General features: G+C 38.8%; 10 protein-coding genes across 10 annotated transcripts; 4 read left to right on the top strand and 6 right to left on the bottom strand.

Annotated features, from left to right (window-relative positions):
* The first annotated feature begins 209 nt into the window (after nucleotides 1-209).
* Nucleotides 210-3,014, top strand: LOC108807123 (DEAD-box ATP-dependent RNA helicase 57). Its single transcript, XM_056998318.1, is given in 21 exon segments — nucleotides 210-389; nucleotides 474-497; nucleotides 499-604; nucleotides 709-749; nucleotides 751-830; nucleotides 894-986; nucleotides 1,143-1,239; nucleotides 1,347-1,427; nucleotides 1,523-1,531; nucleotides 1,533-1,650; nucleotides 1,653-1,711; nucleotides 1,713-1,756; nucleotides 1,840-1,894; nucleotides 1,896-2,035; nucleotides 2,109-2,140; nucleotides 2,143-2,198; nucleotides 2,274-2,300; nucleotides 2,303-2,351; nucleotides 2,354-2,397; nucleotides 2,493-2,643; nucleotides 2,747-3,014. Coding segments are annotated over 21 exon segments (1,608 nt in total). The 5' UTR covers nucleotides 210-308; the 3' UTR covers nucleotides 2,968-3,014.
* A 922-nt stretch (nucleotides 3,015-3,936) lies between these two features.
* Nucleotides 3,937-5,831, top strand: LOC108807549 (protein IQ-DOMAIN 1). The gene is given in 7 exon segments (XM_018579829.2): nucleotides 3,937-4,089; nucleotides 4,182-4,484; nucleotides 4,665-4,886; nucleotides 4,961-5,080; nucleotides 5,168-5,363; nucleotides 5,366-5,409; nucleotides 5,412-5,831. Coding segments are annotated over 7 exon segments (1,365 nt in total). The 5' UTR covers nucleotides 3,937-4,029.
* A 667-nt stretch (nucleotides 5,832-6,498) lies between these two features.
* LOC130503755 (mitochondrial import inner membrane translocase subunit TIM14-2) lies at nucleotides 6,499-7,544 on the top strand (the record flags this gene model as incomplete). Its single annotated transcript, XM_056998317.1, is given in 3 exon segments — nucleotides 6,499-6,517; nucleotides 6,786-6,964; nucleotides 7,181-7,544. Coding segments are annotated over 3 exon segments (339 nt in total). The 3' UTR covers nucleotides 7,338-7,544.
* A 685-nt stretch (nucleotides 7,545-8,229) lies between these two features.
* On the bottom strand, nucleotides 8,230-9,454 carry LOC130503754 (putative F-box protein At1g53360). Its single transcript, XM_056998316.1, has one exon. The coding sequence runs from the start codon at nucleotides 9,373-9,375 to the stop codon at nucleotides 8,230-8,232; it is 1,146 nt and encodes a 381-aa protein (XP_056854296.1). The 5' UTR covers nucleotides 9,376-9,454.
* An 812-nt stretch (nucleotides 9,455-10,266) lies between these two features.
* On the bottom strand, nucleotides 10,267-12,667 carry LOC108806060 (uncharacterized). Its single transcript, XM_018578085.2, has 6 exons — nucleotides 12,080-12,667; nucleotides 11,756-11,947; nucleotides 11,420-11,659; nucleotides 11,114-11,331; nucleotides 10,781-11,035; nucleotides 10,267-10,700 (listed from the first exon to the last, which is right to left on the bottom strand). The coding sequence occupies exons 1-6, from the start codon at nucleotides 12,486-12,488 to the stop codon at nucleotides 10,449-10,451; spliced, it is 1,566 nt and encodes a 521-aa protein (XP_018433587.1). The 5' UTR covers nucleotides 12,489-12,667; the 3' UTR covers nucleotides 10,267-10,448.
* A 1,086-nt stretch (nucleotides 12,668-13,753) lies between these two features.
* LOC108809706 (40S ribosomal protein S23-2) lies at nucleotides 13,754-15,019 on the top strand. Its single transcript, XM_018581862.2, has 4 exons — nucleotides 13,754-13,879; nucleotides 14,204-14,359; nucleotides 14,473-14,599; nucleotides 14,690-15,019. Exons 1-4 carry the CDS (start codon nucleotides 13,875-13,877, stop codon nucleotides 14,828-14,830), a joined length of 429 nt encoding a protein of 142 aa, XP_018437364.1. The 5' UTR covers nucleotides 13,754-13,874; the 3' UTR covers nucleotides 14,831-15,019.
* A 378-nt stretch (nucleotides 15,020-15,397) lies between these two features.
* Nucleotides 15,398-17,848, bottom strand: LOC108812701 (uncharacterized). Its single transcript, XM_018585032.2, has one exon. The coding sequence runs from the start codon at nucleotides 17,704-17,706 to the stop codon at nucleotides 15,484-15,486; it is 2,223 nt and encodes a 740-aa protein (XP_018440534.1). The 5' UTR covers nucleotides 17,707-17,848; the 3' UTR covers nucleotides 15,398-15,483.
* An 899-nt stretch (nucleotides 17,849-18,747) lies between these two features.
* Nucleotides 18,748-20,686, bottom strand: LOC108812703 (L-ascorbate peroxidase 2, cytosolic). Its single transcript, XM_018585035.2, has 9 exons — nucleotides 20,489-20,686; nucleotides 20,223-20,397; nucleotides 20,008-20,073; nucleotides 19,878-19,926; nucleotides 19,706-19,788; nucleotides 19,538-19,617; nucleotides 19,343-19,445; nucleotides 19,207-19,265; nucleotides 18,748-19,051 (listed from the first exon to the last, which is right to left on the bottom strand). The coding sequence occupies exons 1-9, from the start codon at nucleotides 20,647-20,649 to the stop codon at nucleotides 18,871-18,873; spliced, it is 957 nt and encodes a 318-aa protein (XP_018440537.2). The 5' UTR covers nucleotides 20,650-20,686; the 3' UTR covers nucleotides 18,748-18,870.
* Nucleotides 20,687-21,018: 332 nt separating this feature from the next.
* On the bottom strand, nucleotides 21,019-22,787 carry LOC130503752 (60S ribosomal protein L4-1). The gene is made up of 2 exons (XM_056998314.1): nucleotides 21,600-22,787; nucleotides 21,019-21,321 (listed from the first exon to the last, which is right to left on the bottom strand). Exons 1-2 carry the CDS (start codon nucleotides 22,704-22,706, stop codon nucleotides 21,208-21,210), a joined length of 1,221 nt encoding a protein of 406 aa, XP_056854294.1. The 5' UTR covers nucleotides 22,707-22,787; the 3' UTR covers nucleotides 21,019-21,207.
* Nucleotides 22,788-23,337: 550 nt separating this feature from the next.
* LOC130503753 (protein REVEILLE 8-like) lies at nucleotides 23,338-25,431 on the bottom strand (the record flags this gene model as incomplete). Its single annotated transcript, XM_056998315.1, has 8 exons — nucleotides 23,338-23,783; nucleotides 24,085-24,206; nucleotides 24,355-24,414; nucleotides 24,488-24,600; nucleotides 24,676-24,795; nucleotides 24,925-25,029; nucleotides 25,126-25,249; nucleotides 25,345-25,431. Coding segments are annotated over 7 exons (705 nt in total), but the record flags the coding sequence as incomplete, so codon positions are not given.
* Nucleotides 25,432-25,435: the final 4 nt, after the last annotated feature.

Raw genomic sequence — 25,435 nt, 5'->3', positions numbered from 1 at the left:
AAACTCATTTTTAGATTTTTAAAATTAGGGCTTCTGTCGTATTAATATCGTATGTTTCCCCCCAAAAATATTAGGCCTTCTGTTTAAGCTGGGCTTTTAAAGGCCCATTTAATCAGTAATGGTTCGGCCTCTGTTTTGGTTTATAGACACCAAATGACGAATTTGCCCTCGACAGTATTTGAAAACGACGACAATACCAAAACCCTAAGTGTTAAACCCCCATAACCTGAAAGAGACCCCTGGTTCTTCGCTGCCGTCTCTCCGCCGTCGCCAGTGTCACCACCGGTACTTTACACTTCTTGGAGAAGATGGAGAAAAGCGTGAATTTTCTGTTCGGTGGAACGAACTTCAACAGGAAGAAGTTTGCTCCAGATTTCGCCAAGTTTAAGGTTTGTTCTACCTCTTGTTGTTAGCCTTGGTGTGAATCATCAGCTCTTTCTTATTGTTCTGAAATCGACATTGCTGTGTTTTAGAATCGCAAGGAGGAGGATGAGATGCTCACAACAAGAAACTGAGCTTCTTGAGGAGGAAGAAGAGGAGCCTGAGCAAGAGAAGGCAGTTTCCTCCTCCTCTAAGAAGAGAAAACGAAAATCTGCTAATTCCGGTAAACATTCTGAAAATTTTTAACGACTGGTTTGTTTGTTTGTGCTAACATTGGTCTGATCCAACTTTTTTTTATCATGTCGGAAAAACAGAGCCAGTTGAAAGGATTCGATGTGTTCAAGAGCTCAAAGAAGTCACGTTCCAACAAAGGGAAAAGAAGTTGAACAAGAGACAAAGGACGAGACTTTAGAAAATCCCAAGAAGGAGCTTTACCGGCAAATAGAGGTGTTTGTTTTTAATTTTTTGTCTCTGTTTCATTAGTGTAACATTGGTTTATCTCATAATGGCAGCGAGATGCTTGTGTCGAGGAAACAGTACAACATTCATGTTTCTGGTAACAACATTCCAGCCCCACTTAAAAGCTTCACAGAGTTGTCATCCAGGTGCGTGTGGAATCTTATTTTTATTTTTAACAATAGTTTTGATTTATTGTGCTTATAGATAGGAATTAGTACTTTTGAAAGCCAAGTTAAAACTGTTACTCTTTTGTCCATTGACATGCTTTTAGCTATGTTGGTGTGTTGATTATCTTGTTACAGGTATGGTTGTAAGAAATACATATTACGCAATTTGGCTGGACTTGATTTTAGAGAGCCTACTCCAATCCAGAGGCAGGCTATTCCAGTTCTCCTATCGGTATGATGATCTTTATTCATTACGGCAGAGACACTTAGGTTGATGGGGAAACAAAGAGATAGATGTATCTGTTCCAGTTTTGAGTTTTGCTTTTTGCTTAATGTCAGGGTCGTGAATGTTTTGCCTGTGCTCCAACTGGGTCAGGAAAGACCTTTGCTTTTATTTGCCCCATGCTTATAAAACTCAAGGTATGAAACTACTCTCTCTACTCTGTAACCCTCTCGATTTCGCAGTTTCTGATTCTTGAATCATGCTCTCTTTTCTTGTTGTTGTTGTTTTTCAGCGCCATTCCAACTGATGGTATAAGAGCAGTCATCCTCTCTCCTGCACGAGAGCTAGCTGCTCAAACAGCTAGAGAAGGGAAAAAACTTATCAAAGGAAGCAAGTTCAACATCAGATTAATGACTAAACCCTCGCCAAAACTGCTGATTTCTCGAAGCTGCAGTGTGATGTTCTCATATCAACACCCATGGCGGCTTAAACGAGCCATCAAGGCTAAAAAAATCGACTTAAGCAAGTACGTCGATAGCATATATATGTAGAATTTTAACATTTTATATGTGTTTTGCCTATTTACCTCTTAATCTCTGTTGAATACAGGGTGGAGTATCTTGTCCTTGATGAATCCGACAAGCTGTTTGAGCAGAGCATGTTGAAAGCAAATAGACGGCGTGGTCAAGGCTTGTTCAAACCCTTCGATCATACGGTCACTGTTCAGTGCTACTCTACCCGATTCTGTTGAGGAGCTTGCGCGTTCCATAATGCACGATGCTGTTCGTGTGATCATTGGCCGAAAGTGAGTATATATAATAATACTTCACAACATTTTCTTGCAGCAAAAGGATCTTACGTTTTGAACATTCTTGCAGGAACACAGCATCTAAAACCGTCAAGCAGAAGCTTGTTTCGCTGGAACTGAAGAAGGGAAGCTTCTCGCTCTTCGCCAAAGCTTTGCACAGGTAATAAGCTCACTTATTTGAACAGTGTTATCAAATGTTTCCTTTGTGTAACTCCTTTTGTCTACGTGGCTGTAGAGTCTGAATCCACCGGTACTGATCTTTGTGTGCAAAGCAAAGAACGAGCAAAGGAACTCTACGATGAACTGAAGTGTGATAAATCAGAGTCGGTGTCATCCATTCCGATCTCCCTGCAGGAGAGGTAATCATTCATCATCATCTCTCTCTCCACATATATAGATTGTATGAGATGATTGGAACGAGATAACTAAACTAAACCCTGGATGCTGCATGCAGCGAGAGAACGCTGTTGATAGCTTCAGAGCAGGGGAGACGTGGGTTCTGATTGCCACTGATGTGATCGCTAGAGGTATGGATTTCAAAGGGATCAACTGCGTGATAAACTACGACTTCCCGGACTCTGCTTCTGCATACATCCATAGGATTGGTATGTTTACATTTTTCTCCACACTTGTGTGCTTTTGATTCTCTTCTTGTGATGATGCATTTTTGTGAAAGTAAGCGCTCTCTTTTTGAAACGTTTGTTATAGGTCGATCAGGGAGAGCGGGAAGGAGCGGTGAAGCGATAACGTTCTACACGGAAGAAGATATGCCTTTCCTTAGGAACATAGCCAACACCATGACATCGTCGGGATGTGAGGTTCCGTCGTGGATCATGACTTTGAAGAAGAAGAAGTGGAAGAAGCATAGGCCAAAACGTGATGCTATATCCACTCGACCCAAAGAGAGTAAAATCGAACAAGAAGAGTAAACGTCAATATTACCTTGGTTGCTACATTGACAATCACTTTAAAAATAGTCAGTTTTGTAATTTTATAATTTTAAGTTCAAAATTTCTGATAAAATGTATGAATTCTAAGTTTTTTATAATTTTGATATGTATGGGATTTTGGATTCATCTTCTCTGTTCTATATAATTTTGATTATACATATCAAACAAGCTAATATCATTTGTCCGAGGGAGAGTGGTCTGGTCTCTCTATGTAACAAGACATGTGCATTAGGTAAATGTCTATTCTCAAAATAAATATCATTCTGGAATTTAGCAAGATATAAATGCATGTTATTAACCAAACATGTAAGATATTATAGCTCAGTGGATTTTATAAAAATATATATCGAAGCATATACCAGAACGACCACACGGCTGGTATGTATCACGTATGAAATAGAAAATTGATATTATTTTAACTAACGATCATGGCGTAGATAGACGCTGCTAAATTATTAAGAAAGGCTTTTGAGTTTATTGGCGATTCCGCGTTGTAATAGATTCGGAACTACATAAAAAGATACAATCACGTTCTCATACATGTCTGTTTTTTGTTAAAAACTTAACAAAATTGTAGTAGGCATATAACTTTTTAGCAGGTGAAGGATTTAAATCATTGATACAATAATATTATGACAGAGCAACAATCAGATCAATAATTATCATTACCACTATTCAAATTCAATGTCTCGATTTGGAGTAAAAGTTGTCAAACTGAGTTCCTTCTTTTAATTTGTTTTGTTTACGTTCATATAATAAAAAGTCGTTAGAAGTAGATATATAAAAAAAAAGAGCGGCAAGCTGTTAGTGGGGTCTCACACAAATAATACTCTACCTGCTTGAAGTCGAGAGAGTGATGACAACGTGAGGAGGATCTCTTTTCAATTTAGCAAAGATCAAAAAGGTCGACCGATTCAAATTCTTATTTAGCATTTCTATCTCCAAAGAAAGTCGCACATACATAACCATTAAAGAGTGTTTTTTTAGAAAGGTTTTTTAAGTTGAACTTGGAGATCATCTGATCAGAAAAGAGAAGAAGAGATGGTCAAGAAAGCGAAATGGCTGAAGAACGTTAAGAAGGCTCTTAGCCAAGATTTAAAGGTACCACTGAGTTTAGATGTCATGTAACAGATTCATATTCTTGTGCCTTTTATCAATTTTTTTTATTTTTTTAAATATGTTTTTGATTACAGAAACTGAAACATAAATCGGTTGAGTATCAGAATAGTGAGATCTCTTATCCTGTATTAGTAGCTTCATCCAGAAGTTCTCCTCCTCAGTTTGAGGTCAGAGTTGATAAGGTCAAACATAAGAAGAATCTCTTCCCTCCTCCTCCTCCTCCTCCTCTAGAAGAAGAAGAAGAAGATGTTCTTGTAGATTCACCTCCATCTTCTCCTGAGTTTGTTCCTCCAGCAGCTAAACCTTGTAGGTTTGCAGGAAAGTCAAAGGAAGAAGCAGCTGCCCTCTTAATCCAGTCTACATTCAGGGGTCATTTGGTATGTTTTATTCATACTCTTGGTTTTGGCTTTGGTTAAAACTTGTGTGCTTAGTTAATATGCTGTTTCATTGTTCATTTTGTTTTAAAAAATGGATAAAATCAAGATGTGTTGGTTGATTTTTTTCTTCAATTGAGGAAAGGGTATGAGATTATCTTTTACAAATTTCTACAATGCTAGGCAAGAAGAGAGACACAGGGGATGAGAAGGTTGGCTAGACTTAAGTTATTGATGGAAGGATCGGTTGTACAACGGCAAGCTGCGCATACACTTAAATGTATGCAGACTCTGACACGTGTACAGTCACAGATCCGGTCTAGGAGAATCAGGATGTCAGAAGAGAATCAAGCTCGACATAAGCAACTTCTTCAGAAACATGCCAAAGAGCTAGGAACCTCGAAGGTCTCACTCTTGTGTAACTTTTTTTTTTTTTGTTATATTCCTAATATCCTAATATTTGTTCTTTCTTTCAGCAGAGTGGAGGTAATTGGAACGACAGCAATCAGTCCAAGGAGAAAATCGAAGCAGGTTTGTTGAGTAAGTACGAGGCGACAATGAGAAGAGAAAGGGCATTAGCTTATGCATTCACACATCAGGTACTTTCATGCAACTACTCTTAGGGGTTTAGAGGTCTCTCTCACTCTCTGCCTTATACTCATATATTTGTACTCATTTATTTGTAGCAAAACTTGAAGAGCAACATGAGATCTGGAAACACAATGTTCATGGATCCTAGCAACCCGACTTGGGGTTGGAGCTGGTTAGAAAGGTGGATGGCTGACAAGCCATGGGAGAGCTCAGAGAAAGAACAAAACAAGAACGAAAAGTCGTCGGTTAAGACCTCGACCAACCGTAACTCACATGGAGTAGAAACAACAAAATTTCAAACCGTAAAAAACTCAATAGCTCGACTCAATCCAATATCCATCATCATCATCATCATCATCATCGACCACAAGAAACCCGAGAAAGAGCAAGCCAAACCAACCGCCCATAAAATCAAAGACCACTGATGAAATCACCAAGAGCTCGGAGAAGAACCGTAGGCACAACGTTGCAAGTTCATCGGTTAGTGATGACGAGGGCTTAGCTAGCTCAACGGCTAGACGTCGCAACATGGTTCCCACAAAACCAACACGAGGCAAGCTCAAGGGTCAGAGCTCATCATCAGGCGTTGTCGCTGCTGTTATCACCACCACGGCAACTACAGAGGAAACTAGTTGTGTTTTACGTGAGAAAGCACCGATAAAGAAACGGACTTCTGTTGCACCCAAACCTAAACGATCCTCAGCCCCGCCCAAGGTTGAAAGCAGCGTTCTAAAGACGGTGAGAACGCCGTGTGACTAAGCAACTTAATTTTTACTATTATTCACCGTTACACATATATATTTTTGGGCTGAGATTTGTTTAAACAGTGCAAGTGACAATGTTGGTTTACAATAATGTGCCATGATGATTTATTTTGTGAACTGTATACGTAAGTCTCTGTCACTCATAACCTTTCCTAATGTACTCCAAGGTTTACATTATGGAATACTTTTGATGTTAGTTCTGAGCCAAGTTCATAGATAATAATACTACTTCATTTCCAAGAGTTTAATAAGCCACTTCAGCAATGCTGGAAATGTAGCCAGACCATATGGATACCAATTTAATTTTGCTTATTCAGAATCAAACCATACAAAAGAAATTTGAAAACTGAATCCAAACCGGTTATAGATCGTCAAACCCATAAAACATCAAATATTTTAGGAAAATAAAAAAGGATTCCAGCTAATATATGTTCGTGAAGAAATCGAAGTTAAACCGGATTATTATGAAAACCGAACAAACACTTTAACAAGTTGGGTTTGGTTCGGTTATCTGAAAAAACCTACTTAAAAGAGTTAGAAGGTTCCGACTTGCGTTTCGACAAAGTCCAGGTAACTCAAAGAAGTGGCCGAAACCCTAATCGATCGAGATCATCCAACGTTGTTTAAGAGTTGTGTTACTAATCTCATCAGATCAAACTCTTGAATCTCTCCCCGAAAATGGTAATAAATTGACATGCGTCTCTTCTTATTTTCTTGGTTTCTTCAGCTCTTTATTGATTTTTTTTACTGATTGGTTCTGTAAAAATCATTTTGATGAAACTGAGAGCATCCATCTTTTATCTTTTTGATTCGATTAAGAGTGTCGAAAAAGAATCTCCTTTTTGTTCTTTCCTACAGTGAAAGTTCAGTTCTTGTTGCTTGCTCTGTTGTGTGAGTCACCACTAAACAGTTTCTTCTTCTCAAATTTTTGTAATTGCGTTTTCTCCAGGTTGCACCGATACTTGCAGGCGTTGCGGTTGCTGCAGCTGCTTATGCTGGTAAATACGGAATCGAGGCGTGGCAAGCGTTCAAGGCAAGACCACCAAGGCCTAAGTTCCGCAAGTTCTACGAAGGTGGTTTCCAAGCTGCTATGACTCGGAGAGAAGCTGCTCTTATTCTCGGTGTTAGGTTTGTTTCTTATGTGTCTTTACCCTCAGTCATAAACTCTGGTAACTAAAAGAACTAACTTACTTTGAGATTCATTGGTAAACGATCATCAATAGACATTATTAGCTATGTCCTCTTACTCAAAGGTTTACTGTTCTGTTTTCCATATGATTTTTTGGTTCATTTTATAATTGTGGCTTGATACATTTTTTTTTTTACATGTGGTGGTGTGAACAGGGAGAGTGTAGCGGCGGAGAAGGTGAAGGAAGCTCACAGGAGAGTGATGGTGGCTAACCATCCAGATGCAGGAGGAAGCCATTACCTTGCGTCTAAGATCAACGAAGCTAAAGACATGATGCTTGGCAAATCCAAGAGCTCTGGCTCTCCGTTTTGAAACTTTTTTTTTTTGGTGAGATTGAGTTATTGGTCTATCAGGAAGAAGGGTGATCAGACGTTGATGTATGTTTCTTAGGTAGATTAGAATGTAGGAACCAAATTGGAAGTCACTCTAGTTCGATTATCTAATTATGTTTTCTTTTTTTTTGGGACAGAAGTTATCCTTTCAGATTGAATAAGTGTTAGCAAGTTAGAGTGTTATTCATCATTAAATTCAATAGAATCTGATCTGAACATAATTTTATAGTATTGAATAATGAAGATATAAGTTATATGAAATAAAAATCTCAAATTAATCATTTCCAATATGGCACGAATAGTTAAAATAATTTATTTAATTTATTTTATAAATAATAGGCAATTTTTATATTTCGAGTTGGAAATGAAAGCGAACATTCGAATAACCTTAAATGCTAAATGTTTTCTATGATTTTAGGTGGTTTTGCTTATTTATCATGTTCTCCATAACATATTATTTACATATGTTTAATATTATATTTAGTTTAGTAATATTAAATTGATTATATTTTAATATATAGTCACATAATATATAATCACCCAGAATTTTATATTTCATTATTATCTAAAAAGATTATATATGATGTTATCCAAAACTTCATGGTTCCGGGTGGTATATGTTACCTCGCCGGCTCTTGGCTCTGTTTAGGGTATGCAAATCCGATGTGTAAAATGTTGTTGGATCTAATATTAATCTACCAGATGATAAAAAAAAAAAAGATGTTATCCAAAACTATTTTACATCATATTATATAAATCCATATTTACTAGGTTGCTGTAAAGTTAAAATCCATATAATATCAAGGGGAAGAATAAATAATATCATAAGAGTTGAAACCCAAAGTCTACAAGGAATGAAGCCTTGATAACACTTACAAAGGCGTCACATTCTCTACAAAGTTCAGATAGGTGGTAACTTGAAAATTATGATGCCCAAACTCTCCAAATCCCTCAATATCGAGTCTTGTACAAGTCTCCCTCTCCATATTGTAAAAGAAAAGGTGGAAATTAGGGATTAGTTGACCAAACGGCATAAACACAATATCACCTGCACTAGTGATTCCAACAATGTAATAGTTGTCCCCGATCTTCTCATTGTATAAATGAGACAACACACACATACTTCCGGACCATTTATGTTTTTCAGCATCTTCTAGAACCCACAACACAAGTTTTTGCCCGTAGCTGTTGGAGAACTTATATGCACCTAACTTACCTTTGTAGTTGAATAAAGAGACATTATGCATATCACGATCTAGCTCAATAAAACTAAACTTTTCAAACCTAAAGTCAAAGCAAACTATCACACGAGATTTTGATTCTTTAAAGTAAGCTCCGTAATACAAAACACCATTGATGCATACTTGACCATATTGACCAGCATGTCCGCGTTTGCATTCAATAGTGGATCTTCGTTTTCTATTCCCAAATGTCACAACATGGTTGTGTCTTCCATTAATGGCCAGAAACAACACTTTAAACTGTTTGTTGATCGGATCGTAACCAACGTAGGTCTTTCTAGTATGTGTGGCTTTCACTTTGGCTAAGTCTGTGAACTCTCCCGTGACGGGGTTACAAGCAAACCTTCTTCTTTCTATTCCCGGTCCATGTAGACAGACTAATCCACTGGATAAGTCGTCACGGGTTTTCGTTGTAAAATGTTTGGGAAAATCTTTGTAACGTGTAGCTACAAGGGAATAGTTGTCACCATGATCTAGTTCTAGATTTTGAGGTTGAGGTGAAGAGTAGATGAATAGCTTGTCTTCTACGTTGAAGGTGAATAAAAGCCGTGGACGAGTTAAAGACCTAGTGAGGAATAACTCTGTGAAGTCATGACGGCAAAGTATAGATCCCCAGAACTTAGATACACAACGAAACCTAGCTATAGATTCTGCTGGGACTCTAGAGAATATATCGATGAGGAGATCAGCGGGGATTGGATCTGAGTATGCTCTTACTGAATTTGAAGGTTTCTTTATCAATAGATCCTTTGAGAACTGCTCCTCCACATTTTTCATGGCGGTTGATTCAAGCCCTAGCTAGAGTCACCTTAATTCAGAGGTTACACGACTTCGGCGGCTTACGTTATTTAACCTAACTTAAACTAAAATTACTAGTATATTAGGTGTTTTGTCCCCTGCATGCTTAATAATTTTATAAAAATTAAAGATAAATATCTTATCAATTCAAAAACCATTATAAGAAATTATTTTCATGCTTTAGAAATATTTAATAATTAACTAAAAATATATTTTTTGATTGGTGGTATTTTTGAAAAATAGTACTTAACTTATGATATTTCTAACCATTTATCTGAATGTAACATGAATGAATTTCATTAATTTTACAGTCATTATTATCTAAAAATATTCTATATTTATTATTATTGGTGTTATCCAAAATATTTTACACCATAATAATTTAAAAATAAATATAAATACATATATATAATTTTATGTATATATGGATGTTTTGAAATTTATTTTACGTGATAAAACACCTAGTTGTAAATAGTTTTAAGTAAAAAAAATTTGTTACAAAACATAAGTAGTATTCATAATTTTAGGTAATTTTTATTTTTATTGGGTATACTATGACCAATGAAATAATATATATTTATCTATGATTGGTTTAATACACTTAATTTATATATCAAATGCTACTTTTGGAAAAAATAATAATTTTCTTAATATTTATGTATTCACCTAAAACAACCCTACTTAGAAAAACAGAGGGTGTATTAGCTTTCCTGATCCAAACATAAATTTTCTAGATTCTGATTGGTGGAATTGTATCAACCGTTTCACTTAGGCTCAGTTCAACAGAGAACTAAACAAAGAAAAAGAATCGAAATTGCTGCTTCAAAAAGAAATCCACTTGGCACTCTTTGTAGTGCTACATAGTGATCATAAAATGAAGTATTGGTTCTTTATAACCTATATATCAAATGTGAAAGTTTCAACCAAGAAAAGAAAAAGCAAGAAAGCATCCTCTTGGTGTTATTTACACAGTTCTTTATGATGGAAGTAAGTTCCAGAAACAACGTGTTTTTTTTTCTTTTCTATAGTTCTATAACTCTGTTTACTTAACCTTAAGTAGTACTAATGTTGGATGAACCGGTCTCCGGTTGATCCGGTTTATAGGTTTCTGTTCTTTGCTCTGTTAACTCTATCAGACCTTGAGGTTCTCCAAATAGAGCAGAGAATATCTTCTTGTGACACTCATCACAGAAAAAGAAGTAAGAGAAGTGTCCTTCGTTTGGTAGTCTATGCACCGTTGCTTCTGGTATGACCCGGCTAATGTAATCCGTCACCGAAGGTGGTGCAACCCGGTCCTCCATACCCTATGTGACCACAAGCAAAAAAATGTAAAACTCATAACTCGGAAAAAGGATCCTTAAGATGGAGGCTTTTAGAGACAAACCTGCCATACGTGTATGGGTTTCCCAAACCCAACAAGCTCACATTCCGCTTCGCTGTACATCGACATAAGCCAAGAAAGTACCCCGTTGGTTCTACACTTCTTCTGCAACCGGAAGTCAGGAAGACTAAACCCCCAGTTTGACACGTGTAACACGGCTTCTTCCACGAATGGCTTTGCGGTTCCTTGGCGTGTAGACTCTTCCACGTTCCTTTGGTAATGTTCTTCAAAGACTGGTTCTCTCATCACATGTTTGTCCTGAAGGTAGAACTGTGTTTAGTTTGTGGAAGAGACCCTTTGATATATATATATATATATATATATAAAGACTTTTACCTTCTCTCCTAATGAGATTGACATCCAGTGATCCAGAGGCTGAAGATAACCGGAGAGGAAGGACCTGCGGTAGAAGAAAGGAAGAAGACTCGGCCACCTACGAGCCAAAAAGTACATTAACTTCCTCTTTCTTAGCCACTGCTCCCACGTTTTCGCCGTCTCTTCCTTACTCATGCTCGCCTCATACGGATTGATCATAGGAGATATCATGGCAACTCCTGTTAAGATTCATAAATACACAATAATTGAGTGATCAATAGTCTCTGATGCATTCAAAATCTTATTTTTTTAAAAAATAAATGTTACCAGCTATTCTGTCAGGAAAGTATCTCATCGCAGACCAAACATGCATACTACCACTGGAATATCCGAGTAACCAGAACTTCTCAGTAATCCCAAGAGCAGAAGCTAGATCAATCATATCCGAAGCTGATGAGCTAAGGTTCCTACCACGATGAGGATCACTCTCTCCAAACCCTGGAAGATCATATGATACTAGACGGACACCATAGTCCTTGAGCAACGAGTCTTTCACTCCAGGTATACCTTTCATTAGAGGCCCCAAAAAAAAAAAATCAGATTAGTAAAAGAAGTAGAAAGTGAATAAATAAAAAGAAGTTTTTATTTATTTATTTACATTACCTGCGAGACGAGAGGACATAAAAGAATGAGGAACGATCAAAGAGTATCTAGCTCTGTCGGATGAAACACCAAGCTCCTGATAAGCTAAATATCTACCGTCAGGTAGTTCCACGCGTCTTGCACCGGGAGGATGGACACGGAGTTTCTTTAACACGGTGACTGGTGTTTCATTGTCGGAACCAAAACTCAATGCTGCATTTTCAACAGTTGGATAATGTCAGAGAAAGCATACAAAGCCTCTTGCACTAACAGACACAACACAACAACCTCAGAAACTTCTAAAAGATTCGCAACCAAAGACAGCTTTAAAAGTGATAACAATACCTGCGAGAGCAATGAGAAAGACGAAGAAGATGACAGGCCAGGCGTGAGCGGGATCACGATCCTCAGGCAAGTACTCGTTGAGGAAACTAAGCTTAGCAGCTGGTTTACGGAGCTTACGCACCACGACCGAGTCTTCGCTGACCAGAGTCTGCTGCGCGACGTCCTTGCATCCCACGGCGAGATCCATAAGCATCTCTCCCCATGACTTCATAAAGCCTTTGACCTGGTCCTTCAGACTCTCGGCTGGTTCGGATCCGGATCCGGATCCATCCACCACCGACCCGAAAGGTGTGCTGTTTGACCTGGAATCTTGACCGATGGGAGATCCGTCGTCGTATTGGACTCCTCCGTCCATGAGACTCGCTAACTCTTCCTGCCACGTAGGCACTCCTCTCCGCATCTCCTCCATCAAAGAAGATAACAACAACAATCAACACACAAAGAGCGCGAGGAGAGGAGAGAACATGGCGAGAGTGAGCTGCAACTGACACCTTTTTTACAAGCGTGAACTTCAAGCTCACTTTCTCTATCTATATTTAAATATAATAATTTTACTTTTTTAATTAAAATAATGTTGTAACCGAAAGTTAACCAAGTTCTCCGCCATTGACGAGCTTCTTCATCTCTTTCATCTTTGTTTTTGTTTTGTTCTTTTAATAAACTAATATTGACCGTTAGATCAAACATCGCCTTTAATGAAAAACTAGATCTTGACCCGCGCTTTGGAAGGGCAGAATATTTTACGATAAAAAAATTCACTAACAACTTAACAAATATTTTGATAATTTTTAAAAGTGTGTATTTAAAATATTTTTGCATTTAAATCAGCGTTTTTAAATTCAACCCGATTGTGATTTACCGGTTAATTCGGAGATGTGACAATTCAATTTAGGTTTTTAAAATATTCATATTAAAAAAATTACTAAAACCCGAGATTAACCGATTGAACTGTTGGATGACCGATATGTAATCTAATTTGATTTAAATTGTAATAATTTCATAATTTGTAATCTTATACTCCAAATTTTAAAGTTCATTATTTTACAATTTATGAAATTATGACGTTTCTACAAAATTTTAAAAAGAAAATGATAGATATAACATAACTAAGATTAATTATTGTATTGTTTGGAGATATTGATAGTAGTATAAAAAATATGTTGTTTGGAAATATTGATAGTAGTATAAAGAAATAAATATATTGTTTGGAAACATAGATAGTAGTATAAATAAAGAAACATTAATGATTTAATGTAAGTTTAACTATAAAGTATAAAGGTGTATTTAATTTAAAAACTTACAAAATAAATGTTAGGTCTAATAGAATGTTTCTGTTTTAATAAGATAGATGGACAGACGCGCATGTCGTGTTTTCGACGGAGAGGTACCGGCTGAACCGGTGCGTGTCGTGCGCTTTCTCTTGCTTCGCTTTGTGTGCCTTTTACCTGCTACACCCGGTGTTTTGTTCAGAAGTTTGACGTGTTGCTGACGTGGCGGATAATGGTAGAGTGGTGGGGGTAGTCGGTCGGTGCACGTGACTCGGACAGGAATGTTTCCCCTCTCTCTCTCATATATTGGGCTTAATGGGCTAACATTTAGAAGTTAAATATTGGGCTGTAATATGAAATAATTTATAGGAGACCGGTTTAGACCAAACCGGTTTGAATTAATTGATTGACAACCGTATATATAATTTATCTCTTTAGCTTTAGGGTTTCTCTCTAACGAACTCAAAGGTCGAGCCTTTTCGCAGTTGCAGCAGCATCTCTGTTCCGTCTATCTCGCCGTCGTCAACATGGGGTACTTGGTTTCATCTCTTAGATCCCTTAATCCTCAATCTCACCTAGTGATTATGTTAGTCGTGTTGTTGGGTTTAAGGATTGTTGTTTCATTGTCTGCTGACTCGTCATCTAGTAATTGGACTGTTACTGTTAGATTTTGAGATTTTTGATTATTACATCGTTGGCACCTCTGAGTTCTCAACGCTTAATGGAAATGGTGATCTGCTATAACTCTTCTCTTGGGGTTTCGAAGCTGAAATGTTTATGACTTTAAGTGTCATTGTAACTAGTAAAGCCTTTGATTCTTAATTTGTTGTCGGCTTGTCTCTTTTAATATCATCAGTAAGACACGTGGTATGGGAGCTGGGCGCAAGCTGAAGAGGCTTAGGATTAACCAGAGGTGGGCGGACAAGCAGTACAAGAAGAGTCACCAAGGCAATGAGTGGAAGAAGCCTTTTGCTGGATCTTCTCACGCTAAGGGTATCGTCCTTGAGAAAATGTAAAGACTTTTGCACTTTCCTTCTAAGGCGTATTATAGTTCCCAATGCAACTTACTCTCTTTTGTTGCTGTTTTAACATTGATCTTGATAAGTTCTTGTGTTAATCATGCAGTGGTATTGAGGCCAAGCAGCCTAACTCTGCCATTCGTAAATGTGCTAGAGTTCAGTTGATCAAGAACGGCAAAAAGATTGCTGCGTTCGTCCCTAACGATGGTTGCTTGAACTACATTGAAGAAAATGTAAGTTATTAGATGAAAAACTGCTTCTTAGTGACCAGTTATTTCCTTTGTTTATTAGTATCTCTTACTCGTTGGTTGGATTGTCTGCAGGACGAAGTGTTGATTGCTGGGTTCGGGCGTAAAGGTCATGCCGTCGGAGATATTCCCGGAGTCAGGTTCAAGGTGGTGAAGGTCTCTGGTGTCTCACTCTTGGCTCTCTTCAAGGAGAAGAAGGAGAAGCCTAGGTCTTAGAGACTACTACTGCTTCTAATGGATTTTGATATTTGAAACACTCCTCTGTTCTACTTATAATCTGTTTACTCTTTTAAGTATTCTCTCCTCCTGCACTAAAGCTTTCCCATTTTCTCCACTCTCAATATGTCTTTATTTAATCTTATTGAAACCGTCCACGAAAAAATCCTATTGAAACCTTGTTTGAAATGTTAAATCTTTTAATTTTCACAAATAATAACTGTAATATTCTCAGTTGATTCTCTACATGTTGCTTGAATTTATAACCGAGGTCTTCTTTTGATTAGTAAGTTATTTCATAGCCCAATGCATTCCAGTGCAATACATAGTCCTTTATTCATGTTTTGCTTTTATGTGATTACAATAATATACACATTATTGCTAGAGCACACACACTCAGAAACTCCCACTCCCACATTGTGTTAACCAAAGACAGCCTCTCTCAAGGCTCCTAAACCTCAAGAATAAGAGGAGCAAGCAACCCGATGCTTTTTGGATATGAACTTGAAACATACCCTCTGGGTTTGAGGCAATGGAGGAAGTCTCCATAGTATGTATACGCTTGTATTTGATTAAAAGCATAATTATAAACTTCCATTAGAACAATGATACAAAGTTTTTTATTAATGAAAATGTATATGCCTTAACAGGTTTCAAAAGTTGTGGTGACATTCTAAAGAGCAAATGTATACAACATATTCGCCCATGGAAAGCTTAAGAACCGAAGGGAGTTTGCATCGAGAGTTGCACACAAAACAAAGTTGTCTACAACTAGAGTTGTTGGACACCACTTGTCCATTGGAGCTTGTCACGGAGCCTTCCTTGATAAAAGAGCACGTAAAATCGTAGCCAAGATGAACAAACGAACCTGGCATGATGTACGAGAAGTCTCCGAAAACACAGGAAATATGCAAAACCACTCCACAGTCGTTGCATGTGTAGAAACCTCTCTTTGGATACACTTTTGTTTCACATGCCTCGCACCAATATGTTTCATCCTTGTTCATGTCACCATATGACAAGAAGAGAGGATGATCATCGTATCTGTTTTTCATTACCTTTTCAGGTAAAAGAGCACACTTGCCGTCCAACATATAGCCTTCACACTCATCACAAATAAAGAAACAGTTTATTATCCCCTTCCCGCATCTACTACACCATTTGCCAGAACTAGAGTAGTATAAAGGATGTGGATGGCTTTCGTGCTCAATCGAATCTGATATCGAAGCACACCGTACATCTATTTTCACAGAACTCCCAGATTCATACCTGAAACCTGTGGAGTCCTGACGACAAAACCAACACATAAATTTGAAGTGAGGATCTGTGTGAAGCGTGAATGGCAGGTTGTTGCACACGTGACGTTTGTTCCGTGGAAGGTTAGCACATTTTTCGTGGAGAACGAAATCGCATTGCTGTTGCTTGCAAACGTAGAAGGGTTCTGCGCCGATCTGGAAGACGCATGCCTTGCATAGTGTGCTTTCAGGTAGAATCATCATCCCATCCTTGTTGAATTGTAAGTGATGATGATCATGGCTGAAATGTCTTATGGTGTTAGCATCAATCACCTCGTAAGGCGGGATTTCCTCTTCTTCTGGTGTACCTTCCCGTTCGACCATGTCCCATACATCTTTTCTCGTTGCACATCTTGCATGAACAGCAAAAGTAGGACATTTCGAGCAAGTATAACCACCATAGAATCCATCAACCCTCTGACGACAAACTTTGCATTTCCAGTTATGTCCGTGTCCAAGACGAGGGGTGTAAGAGATGCGGTGATCATGGCGGTTGATGTTTATGACAAGCGGTAAATCGATACAGTCGCGGTGGATCATGAAATTGCATTGAAGACAGAAATAAGGGCTTCGGTCACCCGGAGTCCCGCAAGCATTGCAAGTAAAGTTCAAGAGTCTTGGAACAAGATGAAGCTCATGTTCATGTGTCTTGGCGCATTCGACAGAAACAGGTGGTGGGTTCCCCATACATTCTCCGCATATGCTGAAATTACAAACATCGCAGTGATGAACTTGGTGATACCCTTCGTCGAACTCCTCCTTGCAAAGAAGACACTCCTTGTCGGCGGCATAATGAGGGACTTCACCTTCAAGTGGCTTGAGTGGGTGTTGGGGATGGGAAATGTGGTATGCTTCATGGCAATACACATGGATGACAAACTCTTTGCAGTCTTGACATCCAAAATGCAGGAGTTTCAGGTTTACGCTCTCCGCACACACTTTGCAGATTCCCCCTTCAATCTCAGCATCAGTAGGATCACAGACGAGTTTGAGTTGATGCTGGTGTCCGTAAAGATTTCCAGGAAGAACAAGTGGAATCGATCTCCTAGCGCACTCCAAACACGACTTGAAATCACATATCGTGCAACAATAACCGACTTGGAAACTATCTCCCCAGAAACATGTATGTATTTCGGAATGTTTTAAGGGAAGGGTAGGGATGATCAGTTTGAGAGGAGGGTGGCCGGGATGGAAAGAGTGGTTGATCTCTTTTAAGGGACTGGTGCAATCTTTATGGAACACAGCTTCTTCGCACCCCAGCTCGTTGCAACGGTACCCTCCGTATACGTACGCTCTACGATTTAAATGGTCGTTCGTTGGGCTGCTGCACACATCTGGGCTGCTGCATAACTCGCACAGAGTATAGGCAAAGCGACTGAAAGGTATCAGAGGATGCTCGTGAAGTTGTGGCAATTCTACTCTTTCCATGCTGAGATGCTTACCTCCTGAATCCATTGAGCTTCTCTTTTGAGCTAGTTTGAAACTTGTCTCTTTTTTCTTTTTTTTTCTTTTTCTTTTCTCAGAACGTTCAAATGGTTTTATTATGCTTTTACAGTCTGTGACCAAAAGTAAAAGAACCATATATCATTGGCCGAGTGTGTCGAGGAATATAATTAGGTGCATCATAACTTTCACATGAGAGTGTCGGTGAGTGAGTAAAAGAAAAAAAAAAGAGGGCTTGTGTAATTTTGATATGGGCCTTTGTTTTCTGAATATATTAAGTGGGCTTCCTTGGGTCCAAATTAATGTGTGCTTGGACAGGAAGCTTTTGGTGGCCTCAAGTGATTTAAATGTAAGCGGTCCTGACATTGGAACTCTGTCCCGCCGTGATAATTGCAATGATCTTGGGAAGTTTCTAGTTTATTCTCGTCTGCTCAGTCATTGATATTTTTTTTTCGTTGAAGAAGAAGGAAAGTCTTGATCTCTCATACAGTCTTTTATGTTGACAAGTCAATGATCAGTGATGGATTGTCTTACACTAAATGAAAATAGATATTTGTGGTAGGTAAGAGAGTGTCTTTGCTTCAATTTTTTCGTGAAGATAATTCGAATTCTTGTAGCCGTATCATTCATTATTATTTTGTATCATAGCTCAATGCATACTAGTGCAATACACGGAGTCCTTTTATTTTATTTGTTGTTTTACTTTTATATGATACAAGATTTACGAGATGAGAAATGGTCACATAAGCTAGGGCTGGGCATTTTATCCGTTAAATTTGATTCGATTCGTTATCCGTTGCTATTCGATTCGAAAATTCCGAATATCCGTAAGCTTTCGAAGCAAAGCAAATACTAAAATTCAATATCCGTCAAAATCGAAGCAAATCACAAATATTAAAATTTTGGGAAGCGAATATCCGATCCGATCCGTCAATATATAAATACATGTATATTTTGATTATATTTAAAGTTTTAAATGTATAAAATTATATAATTATTATTCTAATATATTATTTGATAGATTCTATTCATATTATTACTTATATAAAAGTATTACATAAAAGGAAGAGAAAATATTTACGATAATTATAATTTTTTTTAAGTTTTGTGTTATTATAATTTTAATTAAGTTTAAAAATTTACAAAATATGAAGATTCATTGCTTTTTTTAATTTTTATCTTTTATATCATGCAAAAAATATATTTTACAAAACAAATTTGTATCAAACTTTTAAGATTATTTGTATTAATCAAAACAAATGAGAGATCCGTAAGTATCCGCGAATATCCGCAAATATCTATTTATTTTCCGGATATCCGTTTTTCCGAATATCCGTATTTTTCCGAAGCAAAGCAAATCGAAAAATCAGATATCCGTAACATTCGAAGCAAATCACAAATACCTTCAAAAACCCGAATATCCGATCCGTGCCCAGGCCTACATAAGACACCACCAGCTTCCACATACTCCATGTCAGAAAACCTGTCAAGCACACATGAACATACCAAAAAATATTTAAAGCCATTGTGGTCGGGATATCTACAACAAAAACATGTGTTTGTAAGTAAAAAAAGTTTATGAGGAACAATCAAAGAGCAGGAGGTTATACTAGGACAATAAATAAGATGTGGTATTACCCGAGTTCTGACAACTTGAGATGAGCTTTAGCATAGTCTTCGAAGAAGGCATCCTCATCCTAAATAGTTATAATATATGATCAATGATTAGGCCAAACTGCAATATAAATTATTAATCATGAGTTGTATAACTTACTGCAGCATATCTCTCAACGAGAGGACGAAAGAGAGGATCCTCGAGGAGAGCCTTGTCGGTTGGAAGTTGAAGAAGTCCTTCTTTCTCTCCGCTTAGTATCTCTCTGTTTTTTTAACAACCATCAAAGAGCTTCTGATTCAGCAATCCAGAGAGCATGAAGAAAAAAAATCCAAGGAGAGAAACTTATAATCTTACTTGAAATAAGAGTTGTCGAAAATGAGAGGATTCTGTGTCCATGGCCCCTCGAATCCGGAGCGTTCCTTGTGGCACCGACCCTTAAAATGTAAAAAAAAATGGTAAGTGAGACGAGGACATAGGTCTTTTGTTTTTGTCTTTGATCCAACAGACAGACAGACACAATACCAAGGTGTGTCCACCAGACAATGCAACGATATCTTTGTCATTTAGTCCCATCCGACCAAATATCTCTCTCAGATGATCCACGCCTGAATTTTACCGTAAAAAATAGAAAGTGAAAATAAGTATCTATGATATGTTGAAACCATTCAGACTTCATCATCATTATTTTCTTTACCTTTGGTGGCCTGAGGTAGACGACCATCAGGAGCTGGCATAACTTTGTCCTAAAATAATTAAAAAGTTAAATCACATGAACAAAAGCTTAGAAGATATATGAGGCAAAGAAGTTGAATATGGAGACTTACCACTCTACCAGGATGAAATCTAATCTCGGGTCCTCCAGTGATCTCAACAGCAACAACTCCAGCTAGCTACAGTAACCGATAAAACATATGTTGGAGCTCTCATTGGATAAATCACTTCCAAATGTTTCCCAACCGCACCACATCTATGGATCTATCTATCTACCATAAACTCCTAATTACCACAACTTGATGGATCAACACAGCAAGATTTTTACCTGGTAAAAATCAGCGTAAGACAAGATGGGGAACAACTCTTTGATAGGCTCAAGAAGCCTAACAGCAATATCAAGACCTTTGTTAGCATCATGAGCTAGCTCTTGTGGAATCCTTATCGTCCCAAACGGTCCTCCCGTCTTCGTCTTCACATCAAATGTCCCCGCCGAGTGCCATCTACACAAAAGAAGCTCACATGAATCCATCACTCTCGAGGAAAAAAAAAGACTTAGAATGTATTTGGAAAGGAGAAAGAAGGGGAACTTACGCAAGACGGAGAACGATGGGAGCACAGTGCTTCTCCGCAATAAGACCACGGAGCTTTCTCTTGCATCTCTTAACAGCTTTCTTGTAATCTTCCTCCACTTCCGGGTAACTCTTCTTCACCATTTTCTCTCTCTCCCTCTCTCTGCAAACCAAGAAAGACATGTTTGTATAACCCAGAAAAAAAAACTGTGATCGTTCCATTAGGTTTGCAACTCAATTTATAGAAACTGGGAGATGATTCGAATGAAGCTTCTAGTTTCAGTGAACTTTTTAGAGAAGACGTGAGATGCACGGTCAGTATTAATTATTTCTTGGCGCGCTTTCTGGAAAGCATGTGAAATACAATAATAAAAATCTTTTTCCAGCAGATTCCATGCCACGTTACATCCTGTCTTCTTTACTCAAAAGTCCTTTCGTACTGTTAGTTGTTTTGACTTTCAAATGGAATCACTAGATTAATGGAATGGTTCATGTTTCATGAAAATGCAAAAACATAACGAAGCTTCCAAATTTTAAACAGACGATAAAAACTTGAGCAATATTGTCTTAAATTCAAGCATTCGTTTGATAGAAACAAGGTAACACCACAATAAAAGTAAAAGAGAAAATGAAACTTGTTCATAGCTGAGCTTAATAATCCGACAACTCGAGACAAAACAGATACAAAACCAAAAACATTCCCTAAACATGAAAGAGTGTTTCAAGCAGATAATATTATTATTACTGGCTAGCACCCAGCCATTTGGTAAAGTTGTCAAACTCGGTGTAGTCACTGTCGGAGATCATAGTCTGGTACCACGACTTCCCTGCTGCCTTGATCGCCAATGCCTCCTCCTGTCAGTTTTAACATATTCAAACCACCGTAAGAAACTAGAAACAAGGACTTTATATTCAAAACACCAACAAAGATAAGCTAAACGTCTACAAACACAAAGACACGCTCAGACCAAAGTGAAATCTTCAATGCAAGTGACCAATATGATCACATCTCTGAACCAATAAATATCAATTAACAAAATGACACAACTAGACCATAAACAGGTATCTAAATCAGAGTGGCAAAGTTATCTAACAGCTTATCCACCATAGACTGAGTGAACAAATGAGATTACCTTGGTGACAGTCTTCCTCTTCTTGGTGAGCTTCTCCTTCTTAGCCTTAACCCTCTGCTCTTCCGCCAAGAGAGACATCCTCTTCGCGGTCTTCGCATACGGATTCAACTTCAGCATCACATTCAAATTCTTCAAAGGATTCTTCTTCATCACAGCCCTCTTGGCATCCTTCTTAATCGGCTTCACCACACTCTGCACCTCGTCAGAGTTAATAATCCTCGCCAAATCAGCGTTCACCATCTTCGCCCTAGGAAGCACGTACCCCTTCTTCTTCTCCGAGGGCTTCTCAAACGACCCGTAGATCCCCTCAAGCTTCTCGAAAGCAGACTTGGTCCAAACCACAAACCTCCCGAGGTGACCACCGGGTGCAAGCTTCAACAAGTTAAGCCTCTCCACGTGGCAAAGCTCCACACCGGGAAGGTTCCTAAACGCCTTGACAATCTTAGACCCTTCGGTACCGTAAACGACAAGAGGACCTTTCCTACAAATGTAACGCCTGTTCCTCATCTTCCCGACACCAGACCTAATCCCAATACTATCCTTGGCCTTCTCGGCATCGTCATAAGCCCCAATCTGCTTCAAAACCTTGATAGCAGCCGACGTCTTCTCCACGCCCTCGGCAGAGTCACTGACAACAAGAGGCATCTCGGGGACGTTCTCGATCTTGTGACCACGCGCCATAACGAGCGCGGGAACGGCGGTGGCGGCGATGGCTGAGACAATAGCGTGCCTCTTGGAGTTGACGTTGACGCGTCTGTGCCATTTCCTCCAGATCTTGGTCGGAGCGAACATGCGACCGCCGCGACACATGTTTCCGAAGGCGGCCTGTCCGGCGCGGTGAGTACCTCCTCCGGGGACACGGGGGATACGGGAGACGGCGCGTCCGGTTCCCCAGGACTCGGCGGAGGTCTGGTGACCGGCCTTCTTGGAGACGGCGTAGGGCTGGCGGCTGTTGTTGGAGATCTGAGCGTGGACGTGGCTGACGATGTCGGGACGGACGGGGGCGGTCATGACGTCGGGGAGGGGGATGGTGGAGGATTGGTCGGTGGTCATGTCGCCGTCTAGGTTTTGGACGGTGACGAGAGGACGTGCGGCGGCGGCGGCCATTTCTACTCTTTTGAGGTTTTTTCTGTCTTCACTCACTGTCTCGAGACTGTTTGGAGACTCTAGGGTTTTCGCAGCTTCAGGTATTATAAATCATATATAGTAGGGTTTTTATCTAGGGCTAGTGACTAGTGACTCATTAATGGGCATTTTAAAGCCCATGTAGCCTAACTATATGAGTGACCAATTAATAGGCCATACAAAGCCCAATAAGTCCTTCTATATGAGGGGCATGGGAGAGGTCAAGAGATGATGTATTGTCAACCAAGAGAGCGATAATGATGTCAAGTGTGACTTGAAACGTACAAGAAAAGAGTGTTGGTAGATGTAGCATGACAGTGGTGAAGAGAGAACCAGGGAAGAAGAAGTAATTGGATGGTCAGAAGCAGTTTGAATATGGGACCCATATCACTGGTCTGGAGCAGCCATCGCTACACTGGTCTGGACCCACTTGTTCACTGAAGGGTTTAGTGAGGAACCTGTTAAGGCAGTGAAAGCTGAACTCAGGCGTGTTACTAATCAGGCCTTTGTCACTTACTGGAAGATCACAACCCGGCAATAACTCTGTCCTATAACCCTGAGGTGTGTGATTCAAGGATTCTTAATCATTTATTAGTTAGCCGGATTTGAATGATTTCTTAGTACTTTGTTTAGGATATAACTTGTGTAGCATACATGTAGTATATAATATGATTAGAAGAGCCAAAAATCAAACTAGAGATTTACTCAACAGATGAACATATAAAAAAACACACAGCAACAAAAATGTAAGGAGATTTTTGTACAAGAGTTAACCGGCTGATGAGAATGAGGCTGCTTTTCAACCACTGACCACCAACCGCAGCTTGAAGACCAATAACTAGTAGAAAATGGAAAACCCATTATATATTTATATTAAACCTCACTGAACTAGTCCTGGTCAAAACCCTGAAGCTCAAAAACTTCACTCAATGTTTCTTCTCCTCAAAAAAAAAACAAACCGTATTAAACACTTTACACACAAGCCCCACTTGACAAGATAGTGATTCCCAGTGTCGTATACCTCAAAGTCTATTAAAGATGGAAAACCAACTAGTAAACCTGCAAAAATACAGTGAGAATTAAATATAACTCTTTATGCAAGACCTGAGAAAATTAGCAACAAAGCTTATACTTAACTACAAGGCTTGTATTTAAATTTAACCAAAAGCATTCATCATAGCCTTGTCATTTTGAGTGTTACTGAGACTACTGGTGAGAAACTCTCTAAACTCGTAAAGCAAACCTTAAAATCGTACGGCTGAGACTAGACTTACATCTAAGCAGATATCTAGCTATAGCTACTAACTCAGGCGATTAATTTCTGGATAGTGTTGAGAAGTGTTTTCATGTGTTGACTTACTTGATAACTAATGGCTGATACCTTTCTTAAGATGATTTGTCGCTTGTTGAGTTGGGGCAAAATGAGCCAGTGGTAACGCTTGGGAGCTCGGTGTTCACCTCATATGATGAGAGTGCTTTCCTCTGCAGCATCATTACAGTCGGACTAGCTAAGGTTAAGATTATATTTGATCACGAAACGATAAGGACCACCAACTATATATAAAAGAAGTGACTTAGAGAAGTGTAATGGTTCAGACTCTGCCAAAATCATCTTAAATGTAACACTTACAGAGGATTCGAACTCAGGGTTTGATAAGTTAACTATGAGGTTCCTCATCAGTAACAAAACCTGCAAAAACGATCCTGCGATTGGTGAAGCTTGTACATCAAGTAAACTGAAAGTTTTATAAGCTCTGACTCACAGTTTCGAAATTTATAGGATCCATTTGCTTGAGCTTTTCAACGTGATCCAGTCTCGTTTTGGGATCAAACACACTCCCTATGAAGCTATAAACTTCAGCAAAATCAGGAACACCTGCAAAGAAATCTTCAGTAAACATATAGTTTAAAAATCAAAAAACAGAACATGAAACTGTTCACAAATGATTACCGTGAAGCGCTGGAGGTTGTTTTGCTACAACCTCAGAACATGATATAGTTCGGCTTGAGCTTCCCACACCGGAGGTCGAAGGGCTACTAACATTTAATATACCCTTAGGTCCAATATCATCTGAATCAGGTGGCGTTATATGCCATAAATAAGCACATGAAACTTCCTAAAACGAAGCCTATTTCTAGTTCTACCACAAAAAAAGAAGAGAGAAGAAAAAAAATTGAAAACACAGACGAAAGAGCATGCCTTGTGCTCCAAGAAGAGTAGCATGTTCGTGCTGTGGTGAAATAACTCTGTTTAGCAGTATTGATGCGTCATCCCAGAAAGTTGAAACTTGAAGCTGCATTGGAGCTGTGGAAAAAAATGGATTCAAAACTCAGGTAATTGAAAATGAATATTCATCACCTTTGTAACCGAGCTAACAAGGATTAACAAAAACTATCGAACCGTTCTTAGATGCCTTTTGAGGGTAGGAATGAGCTGCTTTGCGCTTTGGCCGAGGGGGTGGCACATGTGCTACTGTCCCGTTTTTCTGAACCTTTAAAAAGTATTTTTGAGCATGACTCCTTATCTATAGTAAAATCAAGAAGGCAGCAGAGGAGGAATAAGTTGAAAACTTGTCAAAGTAAATTCAAACAAAACTTAGGGTAAGTTATTCCCTTAAACCTGAATCACTGTCTTGGAGCCGACGAAATCTTCTATCTTCTTCCAGTCACGATCAAACCTAAGGAACAAAGGCCAGTATTTCTCAGCTGTT

Source organism: Raphanus sativus, unplaced genomic scaffold (assembly GCF_000801105.2).
Source record: "Raphanus sativus cultivar WK10039 unplaced genomic scaffold, ASM80110v3 Scaffold1104, whole genome shotgun sequence".
NCBI classification, from domain to species: Eukaryota; Viridiplantae; Streptophyta; class Magnoliopsida; order Brassicales; family Brassicaceae; genus Raphanus; species Raphanus sativus.
The sequence above is the reverse complement of the archived record's forward strand: the minus strand, read 5'-3'. Positions and strand labels throughout refer to the sequence as shown.

What these genes read in the sequence shown, in the direction of transcription:
- LOC108806060 (XM_018578085.2), bottom strand. Translation starts at nt 12,488, where the DNA reads ATGGAGGAGATGCGGAGAGGAGTGCCTACGTGGCAGGAAGAGTTAGCG. An exon ending in CTTTCTCATTGCTCTCGCAG is followed by an intron (nt 11,948 to 12,079) that starts GTATTGTTATCA and finishes TTGAAAATGCAG; the next exon opens with CATTGAGTTTTGGTTCCGAC. An exon ending in AACCCATACACGTATGGCAG is followed by an intron (nt 10,701 to 10,780) that starts GTTTGTCTCTAA and finishes GTGGTCACATAG; the next exon opens with GGTATGGAGGACCGGGTTGC.
- LOC108812703 (XM_018585035.2), bottom strand. Translation starts at nt 20,649, where the DNA reads ATGTCTTTCTTGGTTTGCAGAGAGAGGGAGAGAGAGAAAATGGTGAAG. An exon ending in TCTACCTCAGGCCACCAAAG is followed by an intron (nt 19,789 to 19,877) that starts GTAAAGAAAATA and finishes GGTAAAATTCAG; the next exon opens with GCGTGGATCATCTGAGAGAG. An exon ending in CTCAAGTTGTCAGAACTCGG is followed by an intron (nt 19,052 to 19,206) that starts GTAATACCACAT and finishes TGTGCTTGACAG; the next exon opens with GTTTTCTGACATGGAGTATG.
- LOC130503754 (XM_056998316.1), bottom strand. Translation starts at nt 9,375, where the DNA reads ATGAAAAATGTGGAGGAGCAGTTCTCAAAGGATCTATTGATAAAGAAA.
- LOC130503752 (XM_056998314.1), bottom strand. Translation starts at nt 22,706, where the DNA reads ATGGCCGCCGCCGCCGCACGTCCTCTCGTCACCGTCCAAAACCTAGAC. An exon ending in AGAGGAAGACTGTCACCAAG is followed by an intron (nt 21,322 to 21,599) that starts GTAATCTCATTT and finishes TAAAACTGACAG; the next exon opens with GAGGAGGCATTGGCGATCAA.
- LOC108809706 (XM_018581862.2), top strand. An exon ending in GGTATCGTCCTTGAGAAAAT is followed by an intron (nt 14,360 to 14,472) that starts GTAAAGACTTTT and finishes TTAATCATGCAG; the next exon opens with TGGTATTGAGGCCAAGCAGC. An exon ending in TGAACTACATTGAAGAAAAT is followed by an intron (nt 14,600 to 14,689) that starts GTAAGTTATTAG and finishes GATTGTCTGCAG; the next exon opens with GACGAAGTGTTGATTGCTGG.
- LOC108812701 (XM_018585032.2), bottom strand. Translation starts at nt 17,706, where the DNA reads ATGGTTCTTTTACTTTTGGTCACAGACTGTAAAAGCATAATAAAACCA.